This window comes from Molossus molossus, unplaced genomic scaffold, assembly GCF_014108415.1.
Source record: "Molossus molossus isolate mMolMol1 unplaced genomic scaffold, mMolMol1.p scaffold_m16_p_7, whole genome shotgun sequence".
NCBI lineage: Eukaryota > Metazoa > Chordata > Mammalia > Chiroptera > Molossidae > Molossus > Molossus molossus.
The window spans coordinates 40,936,262-40,961,283 of record NW_023425401.1 but is presented as its reverse complement, the minus strand read 5'-3'; the positions used below and the strand labels follow the sequence as shown (position 1 = coordinate 40,961,283).

Below are 25,022 nucleotides of genomic sequence, written 5' to 3'. Positions count from 1 at the left end.
TTAAATTATGTAATGACTATCAGTAATTTTTGAGAAATCAATAATGGGAGGCCTGTCAGAGGGTGCAAAAACAAAGGAGTGAGGAACTACAAATCAAGAATAAATATAAATTACTAAATATGATATATTTTGGTAACTTTCTAGAAGAGAGTTTTCTAATAGGGAGCATGTAAGTACTTGGAAATGAACAAGGCAATCACCAAGAATTAGCACAGATTCACTAAGAGTCAATTATACTAGATTCTTTTCAACACTAGTTGAACCATTTAGGGAAGAATTGTAGCCATGGAGGACCATGACTTGAAGGCGTTGATGACATTACTTGGACTCCAATGGAAAAATCAAAGTGATAGGAAATAGGTGATAAAGTTAAATATAATAAGAGAACAGCTTGGAAGAAAGTCTATATGAGGTGGTCAAGTAAGATTAAATTTTTATCAATGATTTTGGAAAAAACTATAAGTAACACATAAGATCTTCCCATTTTAGACCTGGGAGGAGCCATAAAGATAATATAAGCCTTTTGATTTATAGGTAAGAAAATTGAAGATCATGGAGTGAAGTGACTTTCTAAAATTTACACAACCAATAAGTGGAAAAGCAAAAATTAAAGCCCAGTCTCTTGATTTTTCCAAAGGACTTCTCTCCCTCTCTGGCAATAAGGTGATATTACATAGGAAGAGATGTATGTTTCTGGATTTAAGTTCAAATCACACAAGTGTAGAAAGGATTAAAAAACAAACAAACAACAACAGAAACCAAACTAGTAAAAAATGAGGATACAGATGCAAAGTTAAATGTTCCAGAAATATAAGGGTGGCTAAAGTCAAAGGGGGATTATTAAATGTTCTACTCTCACAGCCTGGTACTGGCACAAGAACAGGCAGATAGACCAGTGGAACAGAACAGAGAACCCAGAAATGGACCCAAGGCAATATGCTCAATTAATATTTGACAAAGGTGGCAAGAGCATACAGTGGAGTAAGGAAAGCTTTTTAGTAAATGGTGCTGGGAAAATTGGACAGCTAAATGCAGAAAAATGAAACTATACCATCATCTTACACCATACACAAGAATAAACTCAAAATGGATAAAAGACTTAAATGTGACCCATGAATCCATAAAAATTCTAGAAGAAAATGTAGGCATCAAAATTTCAGACATCATACGCAGCAGAATTTTCACTGATACATCACCTAAGGCAACAGAAACAAAGGAGAAAATGAACACATTGGACTACATCAAACTGAAAAGCTTCTTTACAGCAAAAGAAACAATCATCAAAACGGAAAGGCAGCCCACTGTATGGGAGAACATCATTGCCAATGACACATCAGATAAGGGATTGATTTCCAAATTATATAGAATACTCATACAACTCAACAAAAGGAAAACAAAGAACCCAATTAAAAAATGGACAGAGGAACTAAATGGATACCTCTCCAAAGAAGACATACAAATGGCCAAGAGACATATGAAGAAATGCTCAACATCACTAATCATCAGAGAGAAGCAAATTAAAACAACAATGAGGTATCACCTTACACCTGTCAGAATGGCCGCCATCAACAAATGATCAAACAACAAGTGTTGGTGAGGGTGTGGAGAAAAGGGGACACTAGTACACTGCTGGTGGGAATGCAGACTAGTGCAGCCACTATGGAAAACAATATGGTGTTACCTCAAAACATTAAAAATTGAACTTCCATTTGACCCAGTGATCCCACTTCTAGGAAGCCTGAAACACCAATCAGAAAGAATATATGTACCCCCATGTTTGTAGCAGCACTATTTACAATAGCTAAGATCTGGAAACAGCCCAAGTGTCCATAAGTAGACAAATGGTTAAAAAACCTGTGGTACATATACACAATGAAGTACTATCAAGCTGTAAGAAAGAAATATCTCTTATCCTTCGAGGCGACATGGAGGGACCTAGAAAGTATTATCCTAAGTGAAACAAGCCAAGCAGAAAAAGACAAATATCACATGGGCTCACTTATATACAGAACATAATGACCATTACAGTCTGAGGAATACGGTAGACCCACAGACGTGGAAGTAGGGTACAGACTGACAATCCTCAGAAGAGGGGGTGGTGGAGGTGGGACGAGATAAACCACAGAACTTATATGCATGTATGCATAACCAATGGACATGGACAACAAAGCCAGGGACGGGCAGGGGGTGGGGTAGGGAGGAGGGTGCCAATGGGGTAAAAAAGGAGAAACATCTGTAACAAAAATAAATCAATTTTAAAAAAAAAGGAAGATGTGGATTTTAAGAATAAGAGTGAATTTTAGAATATTTGCCGTTTCCAGATAGAAGACAACCAAACGTATTTTGCTCGACTTTATTTAATATCTGCTTTGATGCTTAACAAAATTATGACATTAGATCCTTATTGCTTAATACTTAATTGTTGATAATATGGTAGGCGTTATAAAGATAATAAACCTGTTTTCAAATGGTGGTAAAAAAAAAAAAAAGTCTACTCTCTATAGATTCCAGTTCAGGTCCAACTGTTGTAGATGCATTATCTCCTTTAACTCCATTACAATCTTATGAACTGGATACAACAATGATCCTATTTTACACTGAGGGACTGAGGCATAGCACCTAAAAATCTTGCTGAAGAGCCCAAAGGTGATAAAAACAAGATCTGATCCCAGGCATTTTGATGTTATGCTCAACTACCCACACTAATTCAATCCATTCTGTAATCCAAGCTCTAACCACTGCCGCACATGATTCCTCTCACTGCAATGTAGTGATATATTTCAAGTTATAACATTTTTGTCCTGTTTTATTTCTGAAGACATGAACTTCCTTGATTTAAGGACCATTAGCAATCATTCCTTCTTATTAAATATATACTTTTTCATTTGTCAATTTATACTTTGTGGTGACTTCATAAACATTTGTTTACTGACTAACCATCTACAGAGATAACAAGAGGTGCCTAAGAATTCAGGGGTGATTTGAAATGGAAGGTTTAAAGTTTCCAGATATACATATCATGATCAGGTTTGGCTTTATGATTTATGTGAGAACACAATGACCTTATGGAAAAACCTGTTATTTCCTGGGGCCTGAGAAACTGAATGCAGGCTTAGCAGGAGCCCTTTCCACATGCAGCCTGTACTGGAGTTTTATATTAAATGTTTAAACACCTTGGGGTTTCCATTTTCTGGATGGTTTGAATTTATCCAGGACTAGGTATTACAGTGTCTTTATTGTAACCTATCATATCACAAATGTATTAACTTTTTTTTTGGCTCAAGGAGAAATGCTTAGGATGCTGGTCTTGGCTAGGTAACTCAGGTTTTCCAGCAGACACTATGATAAAAAATTGGTAGTTTTGTCTTTTTTCCAGTTTTGTAGTTGTATGTTGGAGTTATTTAGGATGGCCTTCACCTGCAATAGCTGTCCAATACACCAATGTTATTTATATAGTGTTTTACTTCTGACACCATTTTACCATTAATTTCCCCTCAAAATGAACTCAAGTCTATGTAGTTTCCTATGTTCTCAAATCTACATGCCTTTGCCCATGTTGATCCTTCTGCTTAGAATAACCTTTACCTCCTGTCTGTTCAGCTAACCCATTCAAAGTCCCTTTCTTGAGGAACTTTTCTTGACACCTCACTCAGGCTGAACTGTGTAGCCATTCTCTGAGACCCTTTCACACATTCACAGATTTCCCTCAAGACTCTAATCAAAGTAGATGGTGATTTCTAGATTATTCTGATTCCTCTACTGGAATGAAAACCCTTAAGGACAGGGAATGTGTATTTTTAATCCCTGTTTCTTTCGTGTCCTGCGGAGTATAGAGGTGCTGCATAATGTTTGTTAAATGAATGAGCTGTTACATGAATCGACAGTTTCCTGCTTATCCATGTAACCTTTTCTAATTACAAGGAAAAAATAGCTGACCACCAGCAAGCAATGTAAAGCTGCTCTCAAACACTACTGATGAACAATTTGCTGTGCAGTGTGTATCCTTCATTAATTATAGTCAATTTTCACCAGAATAAGATGACACATAAGACAAGTAATTGGCTTAGAGCTTTAGGAATCTGACACAAAGGTTTTCATACCATTAAAATCAATTTCTGTAAATTATCTCTGTGTAACTATCTAGGAGTATGCAAAAGGAAGTCAATATTATACTAACTGGATCTGGCCATTGAGCCAATTCCCTTTAGGCTAGAAAACTGCTTATTTTGTTCAAAGCAAAACAAACTAAGGGCCTTATTCATGAAGTCTTCATCCTCAAATCACATAAACCTAAAAAAGGAGTCATGTAAATGTATACCTAAGGCAGTCTTCACCAAATGAACTGATATTAAGATCAGCGGGTAAGGTAAGGCTTTTCTGGAGACAAATGCATTATGTGCAAGACACATAAGCAGCCAAACACTCAGAGCTCATATCAGCTGTCACTATTCCTCTTGGCAATGTTTAAAACTTTATCTTTCCCATAATAATAACTGATTGTGGAGCGATGCTACGGTAGCATCCAAACCACCCTATTCATTGTTGAGAGTTTTGGGTGAAAGATCAATCTATTTGGGAGTTTTCCTTCTTCTGAGATTTTTAGCAAGTTATAGGGACTCCTTAGAATTTCAGGTGTCATGCTTCATTTCAGTGATGCTCTGATTATGGGAACAAAAGAGTATGAACTATGTGAAAGAGTTTAGGTAGTCTAGTAGTATTTGCTGTCATGAAAAAAGGGATATGGATTGGAAATTTCAGAGTCATCTCTGAGCATCGTAGTTAGTCCTGTTGTCAATCTTCCCAATGATGTTCCCATTTCAAACATGAGTTTTGTGCCTTCTGTGGTGACACAATGCCATTTTTATTTCAACAGAAGACAAAAAGGAGTATGAAAATTTAGAATCTGGTAGAAATAAGTTTCCCACTACATTGATTGTGCAGCACTAGGATTCTTTTCAGAACTTTCATTGTTGTTGACATCTGAGGTTATGTAATGCTAATACTTTAAGGGGAATAACAGTCATTGGTTTTCATATGGATCTATGCTTAGCTACAAAAATTCCACATGGTAAAGAGTCATCAAGAGCTTACTTTCCAAAAGTGCTATCTACAGAGCAAAACAATATACAATAGAAAATAACCCATTGCTGCTGTTCTGGAGACTCAATGATCACCTCCTTGGGTTTGCCTTTGCATTCTGTGCTGTTCACATATCTTTTGGGGGCTGGTTTCTAAGAATAAGCCTAGCCCTTCAGTTGTTATATCACATGTGCAGTGCTGAATGTTTTGTTCCATTTTTTAAGTTAAATGCCTATATATGTGCCTGCAAGAGAACTGCTGAGTGCTGCACTTTGAACCATCTGTTGCCTGATAAACCAGATTATTACATAAAGCAGGTTCTAAAAGTTGTGATGGTAAGTTCCCAGACTGACCTTCTTATTCAGATTGATTGAGTTGCACTATTAGCTATATGACATCCCAGATTGGCTTGTATTTTAAATGGGAACCAGAGGTGGTCTATAGTTGAGAAACTGCCTGAGGAATTCATGCTGTTCACATCACATGAGTTGTCTGCCTATAAAGGATGCCACTCTTATTGTTATTGTGAAAAAGATTAGTCACACTTTTTTGGACCACAGTACCTGCAGCAATGGAATGTTTTGTCTAAAAGGAATTGACTGAAGCCCATGTTTGAAGGCCGAAGATTAATCTGGATTTAGAAAATTGTACAACAGAGTGTAGTAAATGCCAGTTTAACTCAGTATAATCTGCAAAAGTCACTGATTCTTACATTCCACTGGCCCCCAAATACTCCAGTGAAATATTCCTATTGCCATTGCCATTCAACATCATGACTCAGTCCCACTGGTTCTTCCTAGATATTCCATATAGATGATTCCTTACTCATGGAAGAAACTTTCAAGAATGGCTCAGAGTAAACCTGATTTCTATCCCAATCTCTCCTAAAATCACTGCCATTAACACCTGTGGTTTGGATCCCAGATCGACACTTTTTTGTGTGTGTGTGACTAAAGCCCTTAGGAATAGCAAGGTTGCCCATTTTGTCATTCTCTTGGATCATTGCTGAGGCTGAAATGATATGCTGACCACATAAGATTCCTTGAGTCACATTTTTTTTCAGGAGACATTATGAGACATGTCAGGTTTCTCATCATGGCAGTGCCACTCTATGTGTCACAAGTGACTGTCTTGCTCCCTTACTAACAAGGCACTATTTAAGGAATAACTTTGTTTCCACCCAGACTTAGCAGCTATTTTTAAGAGGGACATAAAAGCATTTTTTCCACTACCTCAGTCTGCATCTGCTTTTTTCTTCTTTTTTACCCCATGAATTAATTTTCAAGAGAAATCATGGAACTGAATTGGTTTGGATTCCAGTCCCTAACAATGGGTCCAGAGTGCATTGGTGTCTGCTAGAAACACCTGCAAAAGCATGACTCCCAGAGTGACTTGACACCAACAGACCTTGTAGAAACATGTCCTTTAGTGGCCTGGATATTGATTTTTGACAGTGTCTCTTGAGGATTTAACAGAGCTGCAAGTTGAACTAATCCATATTTTTCTGTGGCCTTTGAAGTCCTTAGCATCGCAAGAATATGACAAATAAAGCCTTATCAATAAAAACAAGCATTCTTGTTCTTTTTGTCCATTAACAAAAGGCCAAAAGCTGTTGAGTATGCCTGATAGAAGCTGAGGGCTATAGGCTAATTTAAAGAAATATATTATTATTTACTTCTGAGGTTTTGTGGCAATAAGTAGGGCAGAGGTATATATACTCTATTACTTGTAGCAAATAGAACTGTGTTACTCCTGGTTTTCCTGTTAACAGTTCCTCAGTTCAGCAACATTGTCAGGAACAAAAGCAAATAGTATAGTGCACAGGACTGAAGTCAAACAGGCCAACACTGAAATCCCAGTTCCTACTCTCTCTACCTGTGTGAATTTAAGGCCATTATTTTAATTTCATAAGTTTCAGTTTCTTCATCTGTGGAAAGGGAATACTAGTAATCTCTGGCTTACGAAGTTATAACTAAGGATTAGATGATAACAACTATGAAGCACTGAGCTCACTGGCTGGCACATAGTAAATGCTCAAAAAGTGATAAAGGTGACAGAGATGATGAATAATGTTTCATCCAGCAGTCATTCATTCATCAAACTTTGATGGATGCCAATTATACAAGCCACTATTCTAAAATTTAGTTTTTTCTAAGGTGAGTAATGTACACTCACTAACTTCTAGAAAGTTATAGTCTGGTAGGAGACAAAGAAACATAATGAGGATAAAATTTTGAGATATATGTATACATACTTATACAAAAACACAAGTGAAGGAGCAACTAATTACACTCAGGTGTATCATGGCAGGCTCCCCTGTAGAGGTGAGATTTAGGCTTGATCTTGAAGAGTAAGTGAAAATTTGCCAGGCAGAGAAAGGGGAAAGAAAGATTTTAGGCAGAAGGAAGGCTATGAAGACAGAGATGGGAAAAAGCATATTTGCTTTTGTACGATTAGATAATTCAGTATTATCTAAGTACCCAGTACCTCATAGGGATTGGTAGAGTAAGGAAGAATACAGAGACTGTGGTTAGACTGCTAAGTATTTTATATGTAATGCTAAAGATTTCAAATTTTATTATTTACAAGATAAAAATGACATTAAAAATTTTAATTAAAGGAATGACATGACCAAAATTATGTTTTAAAAAGACTGCTGTGGATGACATCCAACTTGAAAAGAAAGGGCTAGAGAAGGGTAATCAGATGGATAAAATACTCATTTTTACTTAGGCTGTGAGTTCTTGAAGGTCAGGGATCATGTAATCTGAATAACAATGAATAAATTAATAATAGAAAGGTCAAGACTGGAGGTTTAAAGAAAAATTTGAGTCCACTTAAAACTATTTATTTGATTGATAGTAATTACTCTGGCCTTAATTTGTTCTCTGTTTGTGTCACTATAGGTTACCTTGAACCCTGGTTGGAAAAAAGCAGGTCATAAATAACATTGGTTATTGGAGACTGTAGAAAAGCTAAAGAGCTTTTAAATTTCTGAAAGTATCTCGGAAAAGATAACAAGACTGTCTTTAATTTAGAAATAAAAACTGAGAGTCTGTTAAATAGCCATTGATAACAATTGAAATTCACTGGAGGGCACCAACCTACATTTACTGTTGCATTTCTTTAAATCCTGTATAAATGATACTACATAAAATTACTGTGTAGCCCTGGCCAGTTTGGCTCAGCAGTTAGAGCGTCAGCCTGTGGATCAGAGAGACCCAGGTTCGGTTCCTGCTAAGGGCACGTATCTTGGTTGTAGTTTGTCCCTGGCCCTGACTGGGGTTGTGTGGGTGGCAACCAGTTTATGTGTCTGTCTCACATCGATGATTCTCTCTCTCTACCTCCCTCCCTCCCTCCCATTGTATCTGAAGATAAATGCAAAAGTGTCCTCAGATGAGGATTTAAAAAAAAATTACTGTGTAAACTAGGTAATATGTGCTTAATGCATGTATGTAGCTTTAATTTCAATGAAAAGTTAGTTTTTTACATAAAAATTCTAAACAAATTGTAGATTATGTGTTCAATCACATCTGTTTTCTGCATTGGGAAAACTTAATTGCCTGATTTGCATTCCACGAGGCTGCATTGCGAACCTAATGGCAGCTGGCCAAACTGGACGCCTGAGCCTGGGAGGAACCAGCTAGGCTCTGGCATGCATGCCCTGCACTTTTAACCCGACTAAGTGATGGCAAATGTCTCAGATGTTTTGCCATTCTGACCACTTGGCAAGGAAATCTAGTCTATATCTGGAATGTGAGTTTTGAAAGTGTTGCTTCTACTGTATTCTTCCCTATGGCAAGAATCAGGACTTTGTCACTAGCAACAGAGAGATTTTCATAATCTACCAGGTGATGATGTCAAAAATAGTGCCACCATAATTTAATGTTCAAAGTCCCACGGATATACCACCTGGAGTATCAACATTTACTTAGAGTTTGACTGCAGGTGTGTTTGGAACACTATTCTTAAATTTCCAAAGTCTGTTAGTTAGAAAACTGTTCTGTAAATCTTCAACTGCATTTTTCATAGACCAGTAAAAGCTCTTGTATTACATTAATTCAATGGACTTTGTTATCAACTGCTAAGTGTTACCTCTTTCCATATTGAAATACTGAACCTTGTATATATTGATCTATTTAATGGTAATTTGGAAAGAGAACTTTGTGTTGTTAAAGCAAAACCATATCTTAGGTTTAACTAAAAGTGTCAGGAGTCCTATTTCAATTAACTTGCCAATTAATCTATAATTGTAGTCTAAGACACTTGTTGATGTTTCAGGAATGTTTGAATACCTTGCTTTTCATCCCATGACCTCCAATTACAGACATGTGGCTGCAATAGAACTTGATTCTCAGCTCTGGGCCATTCTATGCCCCATGGATAGTGGTCCTAGTGGTAGCCCCTTGTTTTTCACAAGACTAGTTTCCAAGTAAACACATGACAGAAGGGGGGTTAATTAAGTAATAAATTGACAAAGAACAGGAAAAAATAATGCACTGTAGATAATTACCTCTGGTGAAAATTTTCTACAATGAAACAATGTCGTTAGAAGCATTTTTAGATTGCTGTTGCTATTGCCTCTCTCCCTGTGATGAAGTCCCTGATAAGCATCGCCCTTTTTGGAAGAGGGGAAGCAGCTGCAATGATTCAAAACAATCAGTTTTGGGAGAATGCCTTAGAAAGAAAAGTCTGGGAAGGAAATAAAAAGATTATGGCTACGATAACTTTGGAACTGGGTTTTTCTGAAGCATAAATTATGTGAGGGGGTTATCAGAATAGCGGTGTGGGAAGCACATTATCTGGATTTTAGTGTTGATTCCACTACTTATAAAGTGGAATCAACACTTATAAAGTGGTAGAAACTTGAACTTTGTACTTAACCTTTATTAGCTTCAATTCCTCTTGGAACTGTTCCTCTTGGACTGAAGATGTTAAAAGATTTAAAGAAAAAAAGCTGTCCTGGGTGGTGTGGCTCATTTGGTTGAGCATCATCCTATGCACTGAGAGGTTGCCAGTTTGACTCCTGGTCTGGACACATGCCTGGGTTGCAGGCTTGATCCCTAGTAGGGGGCGTGCAGGAGGCGAACCATGTTTCTCCCTCTCCTTTTCTCTCTCTCTAAAAATCAATCAAATATATTAAACACACACACACACACACACACACACACCAAAAAAGCTAACAGATGCTATTTAGTAAGAACTAAAATCTAAAATGTTGAATGCTCATTATCTTAAAACACTATTTGTCCTGCTTTCCATGTATTTTTTCACTTACTTCCCACAATAACCCAGTAAGAGAGGTACTACTAATATTCCCATCTTAGACATGAGAAAAGAGGCAATGAAGGGTTAAATAAATTCTAGTAAGATCACTGAGCTAAAAATTTTCTAGAAAGTCATGGTAAAAATGCATAGTTGTTAGGTATCTGTACTTTGTTATATTTGCAATATTGAACCCACTAATGCAAGTATCAGTTTTACATTTCTTGTGATAGAGACATGAAAGATACATTAGTAAATGGGTTTTTAATGCTGTCATTCTGCTTTTCTTAAATACAGCATGATGCTGCCTTCTCTTTTGTGTTTGGTGAAAGCAAAGGTTCTGGTGTGGTGGGCACTCTGCCTATTCTTCACATGGAGAGTCTGCACAGAGCTAGGTTAGAGGGTGGATGGAGCTCTAACCTTATCTGCAATGGTCACTGGTGCAGTTGTATGAGTCTTGGTGGTCTTCTCTGGATAGTTGGGCTAAGGGCCAATGGAGTGGAAGCCTTAGAGCTGCTCTCAAATCGAGGCATCTTTTGTGGCACACGCGTAGGCAGTGGTGGCAGGAAAGATGAGGGGAGTTTAGTCCCACATGCTGGCTTTGCTACATCACCTGTCTTTTGAATCAAACTGAGTTTAGCATTGTAGGCAAATGCTGATTTTTATTTGTGAACATCCAGACTGATGTAGAATAGGCAGATCATGGTTGTGATCTCCAATCCAGATTCATTTAGGGATTTTCTGCCTTTTGGACATGTTTTAGGTTATCATTCTGTTAATTCAATTTATTCAAAAAGCCTTTACTCTCAGCATGGAAGAGCATTGTGGTTTCTAAACTCAAGTAGCTTACAGTTTGGTGGGAAAATAGATATTCAAATGAACTATTATATTTAATAACATAGTAATGGAGGTATGTGTTTCTGTAGTGGGAGCTTGGGAAAGTTTCTCAAAAGGGTTTGAGCTGTAAACTAAAAAAGACAAGAATTTGAAAAGGCCTACAAACAGCTAAAGAACATCACATTTCAGTTGGAAGAAACATTGTGTTTTTTCTTTTATAAAAAAATACATAGATAGGATCCAGTAGACTATGAGAAAACAACTTTCTGGGAATATTTCAAAGGCAGGTTTTCTGTTGGTACAGATCTAAACCTTTTTTCGGTTCAACTCCACTCCTTTATGCTTGTTTTCCTATCATCTCTGGTCTCCTAGTACTTATTTTGTCAAATGATACTCAGGTCCTATACTTGTACCTGTTTTATGTATGGATTTTGTATAGTTTCTAATTTGCTTATACATGTCTCAGGGTCTCTCTCGTAAGATGCCTACTACTTAAAAATTGTATTTTACATTCTGTCTGCCTCATTTTCCCTAGACTCTACATAATAGTGTTCTTGCTGTACCTAAAATATATATGCTTAATAAATACTTATTTTCTGATGAAATATGATTTTAGGAGTGTCCTAGTTATAATGTATAACTAATTGAGATGCTTCATTTACCATGTTCACAAAAATACAACCATAATCAAGTGAAATGACAATTGAATAGACTTCTTTAAAGTAATCCTGATGTAAAAGAGCCTAGTGTTTATTTGCTTCATGTTTTAGATACTTCCTTTGTCATCATTCATATCCTAATAATAGAGTATTTTTCTTGAGCAACATATAATTTTAAAATTAATGAGTGCCTTTAAATACCATGTACATACAGATAATCCCCAACTTACAATGGCTTGATTTACAACTTTTTTACTTTATAAGGGTGAAAAAGTGATACACACTCAGTAGAAAATATACCTTAATTTTTTTTCTTTTCCAGGGCTAGCCATATGCAGTACAATACTCTCTCATGATGTTGGACAGGGGCAGCATGATGATTGTGCTCAACTGTAGCTACTGTAAGTGTTCTGAGCATGTTGAAGGTAAACTCCATGAAGCTATGATGCTGGATGAATTAGGTGTATTAAATGCATTTTCAACTTATGGTATATTCAACTTACCAATAGTTTATCAAGTTGTAATCCAATTGTAAGTCAAGGAGCATCTGTAGTTCAAATACTAATTGTTGCTTCAGTTTCCTCAACAATAGGCCAGATTTTGTTTGAATAACTATAGTGACAGAGGAATTACTTTACACACACCCTTTCTTCCAGATTATTTTATTTCATTTCTAAGAACTCTTCCTTATGTTGCTCCTAACTGTGCTTTGCTCTCAATCAGTTTGCCAGTGAGAAATGGGAATAATTTTGCATGGAAATATTTTTGGATGTCACAACTTGAAGTGCTGATGACATCTAGTCCAGTGGGTAGAGGTCAGGGATGCTGCTACATATCCTACAATGTACAGGACAGCTCCACACAACAGATAATTATCTGTTCCAGTAGTGCCAAGGTTGAGAAACTCTGCCCTGTATTCAATTTATTTATCCACAAAAATATTAATTTTTCCATTCAGAAGTCTATCTGATTCTTGGACACAGCTAATTAAATAGAAGACTTTGTACTTCCAAGTCCTCCAACTCTTTTTCTGATTCACCTATAATAAGACCAGCAATTTATGTGTGACTTCCCAGAAGCATTGGTACTTAAAGGTAGAATGAGTAATTGAGGAAGGGCGATGCTTAACATAAATTGACCAGTGGTGGTCCACTTTCACACTGTGGAATTAGGTAGAGGAAGAATAATAGGCAGGGGTCTTTATGAGTTGTTCTCTTACCCCATCTAGAAAATAAATCTGTGACATTTACTGCAAGGGATTTAGTTTAAGGAGTTATTCTTTTCAGAGACATGAGCAATGCATGTCCAAATTGATGTCATGAAAAACAGTGTTATAATGACCTTCTCCCAGCACTAGAGAGCTCCTGGGATATAAATATATACCAAAAATTCTGTACAAGGGTCTGATTATACCACGGATGGAAAGAGGTAGTAAGATCCTTTCAGGACTCTCCTCTGCCCTACCTATGAGCTCAGCTTTGAATGCCATCTGACATTTAGATCCCCATTTGTTGCTCAGGTCACCTTAACACTAAGGGGCACAACAATAACTAGGTCCATTTATACCTGTCATGTTCCAGCTGGGCAAGAAAGACTGACAAAATGATATATCCTCTGAAAAGAGGGAGGAACATTTTTGGAACATTTCCAAGGACATTTTAGACTAGACAGTTTAGGAGCTCTAACTATAGCTATTTAAAAAAGCACAGACATAAACACTACTGCAAAGTAAGTACCACACAGACAACTGCACAGCTACAGGCAACCAGCCTGATTCTCTTCTTGAATAAATACCATTTCCCTTGAAGTGGATGAATTGCAGGCTTATAGAGAAGAACAGTCTTCAAAATTATCTGAAAAGAAACTTATTCACTGGAGAGGGTAGACTCCATGTATATCTTCTAACAAAGAAAGATTTTGATGCTAGTTTTTATTGATTATCAAATTAAGAAATCAATACCATTGCTTTATAAAAGAGACTGCCAGAGAGTGGTTTGTCTTACTAAGAGTGTTGGGAAAATAATTATCCAGGTCTTCATCAGTGATGATACAGCTTAACCCAGCAAACCATTAAGAATTTCTTCTTTCATATAGTTTTTGTTATCTGCAAACAATGCCCATTGTATGAACTCACACAGCAAGGCATATCTCCTCGACTGACTTCCAGGAGAAATCTTCTGCTTTAGTGCGAAGATAATGAAAGAAGAGAAAGCTGGAGAGAAAGCACCTCCTAAAGCAATCCGGCCCAAATGGGGAGATTGTAACATCTAACTGACCCAGCCACAGAGGGAAGATGTACACATACTATCATTCTCTTTCATTCTCTCTCTCTCAATGGACAGTTTTGTGACAGAAAACTCTGTGACCTGGTTTGGGACTGGATGCTACAATTAGATTATAGCAATTTTAAAAATGGTGTGGTGGATTTGTACTAGTACATTCCTTCTACATTTTCACCTCTTTTTTTTCTCCTCCTCAGTTCAAGCAAAGACACTTTCCAGTAAATATTCAGGAAGTTAAAAGTAGTTAAATATAGATGGTAGTTTTGACTGATGTGCATGGATCTTTGAGGCTATGAGCTGCACACTATCACCACGGTTACCAGACACACGCCATGGTGTATGATCAGAACCAGGCCAGGAGCAGAAGGGGCTGAGTATGAGAGGTACCCCCCAAAAATCCTCTCTGCTAAAATGTTTCCTTCATTAGTGTACAAGAGTGCCTTAAATTCACCATTAGAAATTTATTCTTTTGGATTGCTATTGACTATTTCTTAAGAATTCCTATTAAAAGACAGATCTGTTTCAAAAGAATGACACACTTAAATTATTAGCTATAAAAGTCCCTTAAGACTTCTTTCAGCCCTGGCGGGTTTGGCTCAGTAGTTATAGCGTCGGCCTGCAGTCCAGAGAGACCGGGGTTCCGTTCCCGCTAAGGGCACGTACCTCGGTTGCAGTTTGTCCCCGGCCCTGGTTGGGTTGTGTGGGTGGCAGCCACTCGCTATGTCCCTTTCACATCGATGTTTCTCTCTCTCTCTCTTTCTCCTTCCCACTTTATCTGAACAAAAAATGGAAAAATGTCCTCAGATGAGGATAAAAAAAAAAAAAGACTTCTTTTACTTATGATGCCTAGCTGAAATCAAGGCTTTGTGGGAAAGGGTTCCTCTGAAGAAAGCCTGGAGGTCACTGTATAGACAAATGGCTTCACTTACCAGCTTACCTTGGCTGGGCCCAGTGTGTTGCCTAATCAAGTTTGAGAAGTCAGGACACGTGGGGGCCGTGGAGGAGGGAGAGAAGCTCTCTACACCTCTTGCTCTTCAGTGCACCTTCTTACTCCTGCCACAACTTTCTGATCAACCTCCTCACATCCAGCATCTCATTCACACTGTGGCCCAGTAAGCCTTTCTCTAATGCAACTTTCATTCTATCAGGCATCCTCAAAACTTTTCTAAATTTCATTTCTTACCTTGTGAGCCACATGAACGTATTCTGAATTGTAGTCACTGTTATTTCATAGTAGTATTGTACCCACAGCCAGATTTTAAGCTCCTTGATGTGAAGGCTGTGTACTCTATTTAGTGGTCTCTCTAACCCCTGCAACAGTGAGACCTTTATACAGGCTGACTTGCTAATGAAGTACATGGGGACCAGCAATGACTTCATGGGACTGCTGCAGGGTCACTGGGAGGGCAGGCCATGGAGCTGGTTTTAGATATGGCTCTTCCACTGATTATTGAATCTGTTGTTTTTGGTGAGGTATTTCCCACAAATTCTCTCAACTTATCCTCTTAACAGCTTTCAAAGATAGAAGCTATTTTCTTTATTTATAGGTAAGCTAATACATGTTGTTGGGGTTGGAATTCAAACCCAAGTCTTTCTGATGGCAAAATCTGTATCATTTTCAATAGAGCATAATAGTTTTGGTTTCTTTCTACTGTGGAGACAAAAACCATACTAGCACTTGTGACTTTATGGTGATATAAACCAGATAAATGAAATAATAAGGCAAGTTCTTTGATGATTTAAAGTGGCTTCTTCCCTTAACAGTACAGAATTTTAATAGCCCACTTTTTCCCCCTAAAGCAATCTGACTTCTTTTGAGGAGTATATAGATAATAAAAGAGTAAAATTAGATTTAAAATCTCTATTGTCTAGAATAGTTTGTTAATTACTTTAATAAATAGATATTTACACATCTGCTATACAGTACTATTTGCTTCATTGGGAGAAACTAAGGTTAGAAAGGCTTATATATAATCCCTTACTAGTAGTAATATTGAGTATAGTATAAATATTTATAAAATGGTACACATCTGGTAAAATTTTTTTTGAAGTATGACATGTATATTTTTAATTCTCTCTTCTCAAATAGCACTGAGGACACTATCTCTCTTGATCCAAGTATAGAAATAGTGGCAAAATTATCTTAATATGCTCTGAAATGTGCAATATTTTCTATCTGTCTAATGAAGTCTAAGGGTGTTTGTGAAAAATTAATTATCTTAATTACCCATAAGATGAGGGTGTGCTCTGAAGAAGGAAAGAAATTTTAAATAGCTCATTTAGAACAGCATGGAATTGTACATGGAATTTTAAATGCCACAAATCTGGGATATAGAAATCAGGTTATTCCAATGCAAATAAAGCCATTTGAAGTGGTTTGTGACATATGAAGGCAGCATGAGTGTGATATGGGTTTCTCTAGTGCTTGGGGATTCTGTTATAGTAATTTGGTAAGAAACAAGTATATGACTCCTAGAATAATGACCTTTTATTGCTGTGACATTAATGCTCTCACCAAAAAAAAATTGAACTTCAAGTAACATAGAAATCACATTGGACAGTTGAAAGAGCCCATAAGTACAAAGGATCTATCTGAATCCTAGTTCTTGTGCTACCTACCAATGAGAGTTTTATGAAACCAACCTTCCTGGGGCTTGGGAGAGGGAAAAAGTTGAATTCTGTGACCCTGTAAGTGAGTACTGCAAGAGTTTGAATACTATGTTCCTTCTTTCCCTAACAAAATTATGAGAGCCAATTATCAGCTTTTTATCTAATTTAAGTTAGCTGAATTTTCCTTCTTTTTTTTTTTTTTTTGTAGTTATTATGTGTTTTCTCTGGACACATTTTCAGTTTTATACCATGATAAATTGTTTATAATTTATCTCTGAACAAAATGATACTTTAGTAAAAATTAGTGTGAAAAATGATAGAGCTCAGTGATATTGAACCTTCTTGTGGTTGACTGTACCAATGGCTTCTGTTCATTACTCCACCATATACCCACATCCTTGTGGTGCAACTTTGCTGTACTTGTCCTGTGGGCAGGACATATTTCCCTACTCCTTGACTCTGGGCTGAGACGTGTGAGTTGCTCTGATAATGGGATGTTAGCATATGTGATGCAAAAAGAAGCTTGGAAGGGGCTTGTACTGTTAAGCTTGTGTTCGCTTGCACCTCTGCCATCACTCTAAGAAGAACATGCCTGGGATAGCCCACTGATTCCAGTTAGAGGATAAGGGACAACCTGGAGCAGAGTGGACAGCCAGTTCACTGCTAGCTCAGTTCACTGCTAGCTGAGTTCAGCCTTAATCAGCATATTCTTGTTGACCTTTAGACTTGTAAACTATAATACTAAACAACTTCTGTTTTAAATTACTGAATTTTGGGGTAGGTTATTGCTGCAGTAGCTACCTGATATACTTCTAAAATTTTTTCATTGCTAGAGAACTGTTCTGTCTGCACACCTATATTATCAAATACCCTTAGATATGAACAGTTACCTTGTTAATATCATCCGTTGTTCATGTTATTAGTCTTTTTTGTTTGTTTCCCCAAGACATGAACACAAAGAAACACAGTGCTTTAGCAGTAGCCTTGGCCAGTCTTACCTGTATGGAAACACTGCTGTAAGAGCCACCAATGACCCCTGCAATGAGCAGTGGGCTATTTTCTTGGATGGCAGGGGATCCATCAGGGCACATATGCTCAGCTTCGTCCACTTTAGTCAAAGATGCCCTGACAAATTCCAGTGATTGCTCTAATGCATAGGTATCCCTTGAGCATGTATCCAAAATGTGAACACCCAACTTCACTCCTGGTAGCAAGTAATTGTCTTTGTTGATTTCATCAATAGCAAACAACATGGCTTCCAGGCGTTGAATCCCTCGGTCTTCATTGATTCGCCCACATTCTTCAGTTCCAGTGCCTTTTTCATTAATAGGAAATAGGCCCCCTAAAACAAGGTCACCTTCTATTTTAATCTCCCTCCTCATAAAGTTATGGTCCCCTAAAGAGAGTAAAAATCCCTTTGAAAACAAGGCTAAGGTAACAACTTGGAGTCTTGTCAACATCTTCATGAATCCCATTTCTGTACCTCTAGGAGATATCAGTGGATGGAGCCAATGTTGCCCACTAGACTTCCTCTCTCATTTCCAAACTGGATCTTTGGCCTTTCCTTCATATAAGGGAAGAACAGACTAGCAGAGCCTGTCACCAAATTCCTAGAGAGATAAAAATTATATGAACAAAAATAGTAAAGAAAACAATGATTACATTGATGGTTCCCATTCAGACTTTTGATAGGATAATGACTCAAAGTACCATTTACTAACCACACACTGCACCAGGCATTCTCCCGCAGTATTCTTACCCAGTCCTTACAACCCACTGTAATATAAATCTTAATGGTCCCAGCTCCCAGAAATGGACACTGAGGACTAAAGAGGTAATCTGACAAAGTGTACTTAAGATGGAGGTAGTGTTCAGACTCTGTTTTCTCTAATACCAAGTTTAGTACTCTTTCTCCTGAGTCATTTACATAGCTATTGATAGGGTAACAACTTGGTATGAGTCTTTCTTTATGCCCTTTCTTTCAGCTTCATTTATAACCAACCCCTTTTTATTCACTCTTCTCTTTCCATTTGGAAGAAACAAAACACAATTGTAATTCTGTCACCATTTCTGAATTCCTACCACCACATCCCTGTCCTCCCTTCTTAGGTTACCTCTTCAAAATAATTATCTGTAGCATTGCCCCCACTTCTTATCCCAGATGCTCTCAGCCCACTGCAATCAAGATTCTTTCTTCATTACTCTAACAAATGGCTCAGGAAAAAGTTACTATTGATCTACTGGTTTCTAAATTCCATATACCCACTGTAGTCCTCATTTTACTTGACTTCAATGAAATCTTGACTATTGTCTATCTGTTGAAAATTTCTGTTCTGTTTCTGTTCTCATGTTTCATTTCTGACTACATCTCAAATTTCATTGTTGAACATTTCCCATACCCTATTCCTGAGCTAGCTCCTCCAGTGTTCATAGTTTTAACCACCACTTAAATGACTCCTAGGTTAACTGCCTGCTAAACATCTCTACACACACTCCTCTGACACCTCCAGGTCTACATGTCATAAACTCTCCCTTATCTCTGTGAATGGATCTTCTCTGTATTCAGGCTCTCAAGCCAGAAACCTGCATACCAGAGCCCTACTCATGTCACCCTCTCCCATTTTCTTTCAATTAGCCACTAAATTCTGCAGAGTCTACCTGCTTTAACACCTCTCAAAGCCATCTCTTCTTTTTTATCCTTACTGTGCCAGGCTCTTATTATCTCTAACAAGATCATAGCAGTAGATTCCTAGAGAGCTGCTGCCAACCACAAAAGCACCTTTTTGTGAATTAGGAAAAGACACCCTTTCTGAATTACAAAACTTTAAAATTTATCCTTGAATAACCTGTACAACATAAATGATGGGGAAAGTACGATGGCTAGAGGCTGCCTCCAGCCAATGTTAGGCAACTCCTGAAAGGCCCTCATGTTTAGAGGAGTGTCGTGAGAACTATTGCTGGCTTTTGCATAGTAGATTATGATTTAAGACAGTTCCATAAATTGTGCTTCTTTATACATCATAAGTTAAAAAATATGCATCTTTTAGGAATCAGTCAAAGTCCTGCTGTGAAGATCATGTTTTTGTCAGTAGGCTAATGTCTTCCTGGGGAATCTTTCCAAGACCCTGGTGTCAAGCGGCCCCACTGCATGCACACGAGCCAATGGGCCTACTGTTGTACTGCTTGTCACTCAGGTTCCTAGCACCAAATTCTGGGCAGCACATTCATCTGCTCACCCACACTGCTTTATCCAAGGTGATACAATCTTTTTTTTTTTTTTTTTATCCTCACCCGAGGATAATTTTCCATTTTTTGTACAGATAGAGTGGGAGGGAGAGAGAGGAAGGGAGAGAGAGAGAGAAACATCGACGTGAAAGGGACACATCGAGTGGCTGCCACCCGCACGACCAACCAGGGCCGGGGACAAACTGCAACCGAAGTACGTGCCCTTAGCGGGAACCGAACCCGGGTCTCTCCGGACCGCAGGCCGACGCTCTAACCGCTGAGCCAAACTGGCCAGGGCGATACAATCTTATATAACAATCAGAGTTAGGTGAGAGAAGTGATGCCTGGAACTCCTGTAGCATCTCCTGACAGTACAGTTGCTTGCCCTGTGTGTGTGATATAGTGTGACTGTCTACTCTCCTGCTTTTCTGTATAATTGTGGATTGGTGGGGTGTTATAGAGGAGGGGTCTCTCCTGGCTGCTTCTCTACTTAATCAGGATGCCTGAAAGCCATACCACCTGTGTGTTCTTGGATAAGTTAGCAAATGCTAAAATATGAATAGTGTCCCATTGAAGGAAATGCTTTGTCTAATGCATAATCTTAATTGCTGCTCAGAGTGGCCCATCTCCTGTCAATTGGTATCTACTTCCCTTTGCCTCTAAGTTGGAGAGTTGACTTTGTCATGCTCCATAATCTTGTTCCTGGCTAGCTCTCAAGTCTTACTGTTCACTATACCCAAAAATTTGTCCCACTTTTGCCTTCAAACCTGTGCTTCAGCCATATTGGACTATGTTCACTTTAGTAGACACCAAGATGTTGATGACCTCTTGCTTTTGCTCATATTATTCCCTTGGCTAGAAATGTCTTTCTGTACCTATTTATCTGGTTAACACCTACTTATTTAAGACTCAATAGTCACTACCAGGAAAGCAAGAATTATTTCCTATCTTCCTCCCCAGTAGAATTGTTTACTTCCTGTTGTAGCTAGTTTAAGAAGCATTTGCTATTGATTTTACTAGCATAATTCATATTTGTTTCCATTTTTGCTCATTGGGAATAAATGAAATGCACAGCATTTAGGATTTTTTTTTTAAGGTCTGAAGATAGAAGGAAAACTCAACAAAAGACCAAGACAGGAATGAGTCCCATGTTCAACATTTTTGACATTTCTCCCTTCTCATGCATTGCCCTTTAAAACCCAACTTCCCACATGCTTTTGTTTCTTTTGCATGGAGCAAGTGATGGGTTGTTTTCTTGAGACACACGAGTCCTTTGGGCTTTGTTTTGTTTATTTACTTAGGTATGAACCCCAGCAATGACGGCAGCAGTCATTGGAATGCTCATTGCTAACCCAGAGCTTCTTGGGGAGATCTACCACAGGGTACCAGAAAGGCTAATAATAATAATGTTATAAAAAGTTGATACTGTAGTATAATTTTTTCAAATTTCCTATCAATTTCTGGTCTCCCTTGATCTTTATGCAATTTCCTTTGAAGCAAAATTGCCATAGAATCAAAATACACTGCAATCATTATTGCTAATAAAATAGAAGTAGAAATTGCTCTATAACATAATTGTTTTATGTGCCTAATAAAAGAGAATGGTTAATTAAAAGAAGGTCATCAGCACAGTATTACAATTATAAAAAAAAATGCAGGTATCTCTTGAATATGAAGTTTGACTACCCAAAGGGTAAAGATAACCTCATAGTTTATGGAGAGCTTAATTCTCTTTTGGGAAAATGCTCTTAATCAAAAATGACTTCAAATGAAACATCAATTACACTAAAATTAATAGTATCTATCAGTCTGCCTGTTTCACAAGTAGAGGCTGTGTTTTATTCATCTTTGTGTATTCAGGGCCTGGCATAGTGTCTGCAATCAAGAAGATATTCAACAAATGTTTCTTGAAGACATTATGTTTGCAAATGACTTTTTGTTATTTCATTTGTGGCATAGAAAATGTGAATTCAAGTAGAGAAGTGGATTGCTTTATTTCATTACCTACCTAATTACCCCAAGTGCTCTCATCCTATTATGCTCTTTGACGATAAAACTGCCAACAGGTAGAACTACAGGAATTACTTTGGATGTAGGCAGAAGAAAATGCTGCCTTTTCATTACGAACTTGCAGCTCTGGTGGATCCCTAATAAACAAGAGAGATGCACCCCCAAGTTGACCTACATTTACTTCTTAAGTTTTTGGTCAGGGCAATCCTACATTAGGCACATGCACATTATTCTAAAGCTTTGGAGATTCATTCACTTATCAAATATTTATTGAATACCTACTATGTGTGTGCTAAGCCACAAGCTGGATACCCAGTTGTAAACAAAGGAATATTATCTCTGCTGTCAACATTTTAAATACTTAGATATTTTTATGTAGATGTTGATGGATTAGTACTCCTCTCTCTCTCTTTTTACCAACTATGTCATTTGTGAAAATCTTAAAAGTAAGTATATTGTAGGCTTCCTTTAACATGGGAATTGCAATTAAGTGCTTGACTCAAAAAACAACCCATTACAAATTACATATATACATTTGTAAATTAGATACACAGATCTTAAAAACAAGTTGACTGACAGAAACATCATGTGAAATATTTTTTTCCTTTAAGTCTTCTGACAGGGCATCTTTAAGTAACATTTAATGTAGCCTTAGAGAATTACAAATTAAAAATCAATTAGAACAAAGTTTAAATACACTGTCTTAATATTTTCTTATGTACCTTTTTCTAAAAGCAGAATTTATAATGATTAAGACTGTAGGGCCAATCATAATTTAAAAACACTTAGCATTGTTTAAAATGAACCCCTAAGAAACTAAACAACAATAAAACCTAGGACATTAAAATTTAACATTGAGAAATAGACAAACATGCTTAAATCAGTGCAACTGTTTATCTCTGTGTAACAGCTTATCGGATTGTGGGAAAGGGCACCGACTGCTTCTTTTCAGGTTCCTTTTATTATAAATCAGCCAGCAGCACAGCACCTAGATAAGCAGGCTCCCTACTGCAGCCACATTCATATGCAGCCAGAGAATTGCAGCTCTGCAAAGTTCTTCATTCCGGGGTGATGAGTGATGTGTAAGCTACAAACAAGCTTGTGTAGCCCTCTCCATAGGCTACCTGCCTCCTCACCAATGTTTTATTAATCCATGCATTATGAAATCTCAGAGATTTGCTGTGAGCATAACCCCTGGAATATGTGGGCAGGCAGCATTTCTATACTCTGTATATGCTAATATGTATTTTCCTTCATCTGTTAACTTTGCACAGGAACTTACTGGCAGAAGTAAAATCCAGCTTGACTCAATGAATAAGCAGTTTATCCAGGGGAGATATAATGCCACAAACAGGGCTCGCGCTTGCCTACAAATAAACCCTGACATTGCGGAATGGCTTCTGAGCCTGGGCTCAAAGTCTGCACACTCATCAGATCAGAAGAAAAGTTAGGGTTAGTGCTAACATGTGCAATTTGACTATACATGTGATTACAAATGTTTCAGCTGTCAGAATTATAGGCAACAAAAGACATGGGCCTTGTTCTTAGACTGCCCTTTTCAACTGGGTGAACAGAGGCTGTAGCTATGCTGGCATTATTCATAGCTGGATGTATCATCGCACAATTCTAATTCCTTTACTCTTGCTAGGGAACAAAGGCAACTTTCCCCCCAGAAGCCTTTAATAAATTATTATGAGTAACTGACTGTTTTAAAATTTCTACTCTTTGTAGCCTTCTCCACATTACTCCAGCTGTAAGGAGGTCTCTTTGTTTGCTGAATTCCCGTGTAGTTTGTTTTATGTTTATCAGGACCACCATATCTTGTTTTATACTTATTTGCATAGATTTTTAATTTTGAAACTTAATAATTAACAAACTGGTTCTTTCTTCCCCATTAGATTGGAAGCTAATGTATATCAAGGACAATGTCTTAGACATTGTTGTGTTTTTCACAGTGTGTCACATATAGTTATCAAATGTTGGTTAAATGATACATTCCAAGTGGTATTGATATCATTGTAAATAACCTGGTTATTATTTAACAAGACAGGAGTAAAGGGAAGATTAGCTAATTTAATACTCCAGGTCTATTCCTCACTAATTGATGGGGGAAGGGAGTTTAGACACATGCCCAGGAGATGCCTCCCTGTCTTTGGATATATGTGGGAGGGAGTCACTGGAAGTATACAAAACCTGAGTATTTAATCTCCTAGACAAAGGAGCTTGCCCTCTCTCTCTCTCTCTCTCTTGCCGCTGGAACCAGACTCTTGGCCTGCTGGGTTCCCATGCCCTGCACAGGCCATGTGGCCTGTGGCCATGTGGGACCCACACAATGGGCTAATGGACTGAATCTAGCCTGATCCTGATCTGAACCCAGCTGCACCATGGAATGGACACTCTGGACTTTGGTTTTATTTCTGAATTTGCTAAACCCACAACTACCCCTTTTCCAGGACTGGACTGAGGGAAATGGGACTTTACAACTCCAGAAATATAATTCCACACAAATAAAAACCATTCATTCTGCCGTGCAAGTCTTAGAAAATTCATTCTCTAAAGATGTTGCAAGAATCTCCTTGCCCATGCGTGTTGGAGGCAACTAGCACCTTTTCCTTCTGGCAACAGTATGATGGCTTTTTAGAGACTGGACAGGGGATTGAAAAAATAATTTGGAAATTCCACTCAATGAATGAAGAAGATCACTGAAAAGACCCATTAAAAAATATAACGATGGGTCAAGATTCAACTTTGACACTAGAGAAATTCAGCTCAAATAAATTAACCTTTCCTTTGACTTTGAAATGATGGTTTTTAAGAAAAAATAAATTAAGTAAAACTGGAAAAGTCGAAAGCACTTAGAGATATTAGAAAGATTAGAACTCACATTATCGATCTGATAGATATTAGCAGGACTGCAAAACTACACACCAAATAGTTCTCTGAAAGCATTAATGACAACACGGAAGAGTGGAGGCCAAGACTCTGTGTTAAGATTTGAAGTCAGGGAAGAGAGTTCTGCATTCTCTCAAATTTCTCTAGTTTGAAATCCTACAAT

At 37.7% G+C, this 25,022-nt stretch overlaps 1 protein-coding gene across 3 annotated transcripts in view; it reads right to left on the bottom strand.

Moving 5' to 3' along the window:
- Nucleotides 1-25,022, bottom strand: part of GRM3 (glutamate metabotropic receptor 3) — a 235,883-nt gene that overhangs the window by 95,528 nt on the left and 115,333 nt on the right. The window contains exon 2 of one of the 3 annotated variants that reach the window (XM_036246946.1): nucleotides 17,731-18,342. The exons of 1 other annotated variant lie outside the window; for it this stretch is intronic. In XM_036246946.1, coding sequence (XP_036102839.1) covers nucleotides 17,731-18,207 — 477 coding nt within the window. In that variant the 5' untranslated portion in view covers nucleotides 18,208-18,342. Of the gene's footprint in view, nucleotides 1-17,730; nucleotides 18,343-25,022 lie in introns of those variants that run through there. One more of the 3 variants, XM_036246945.1, reaches the window with a different exon arrangement.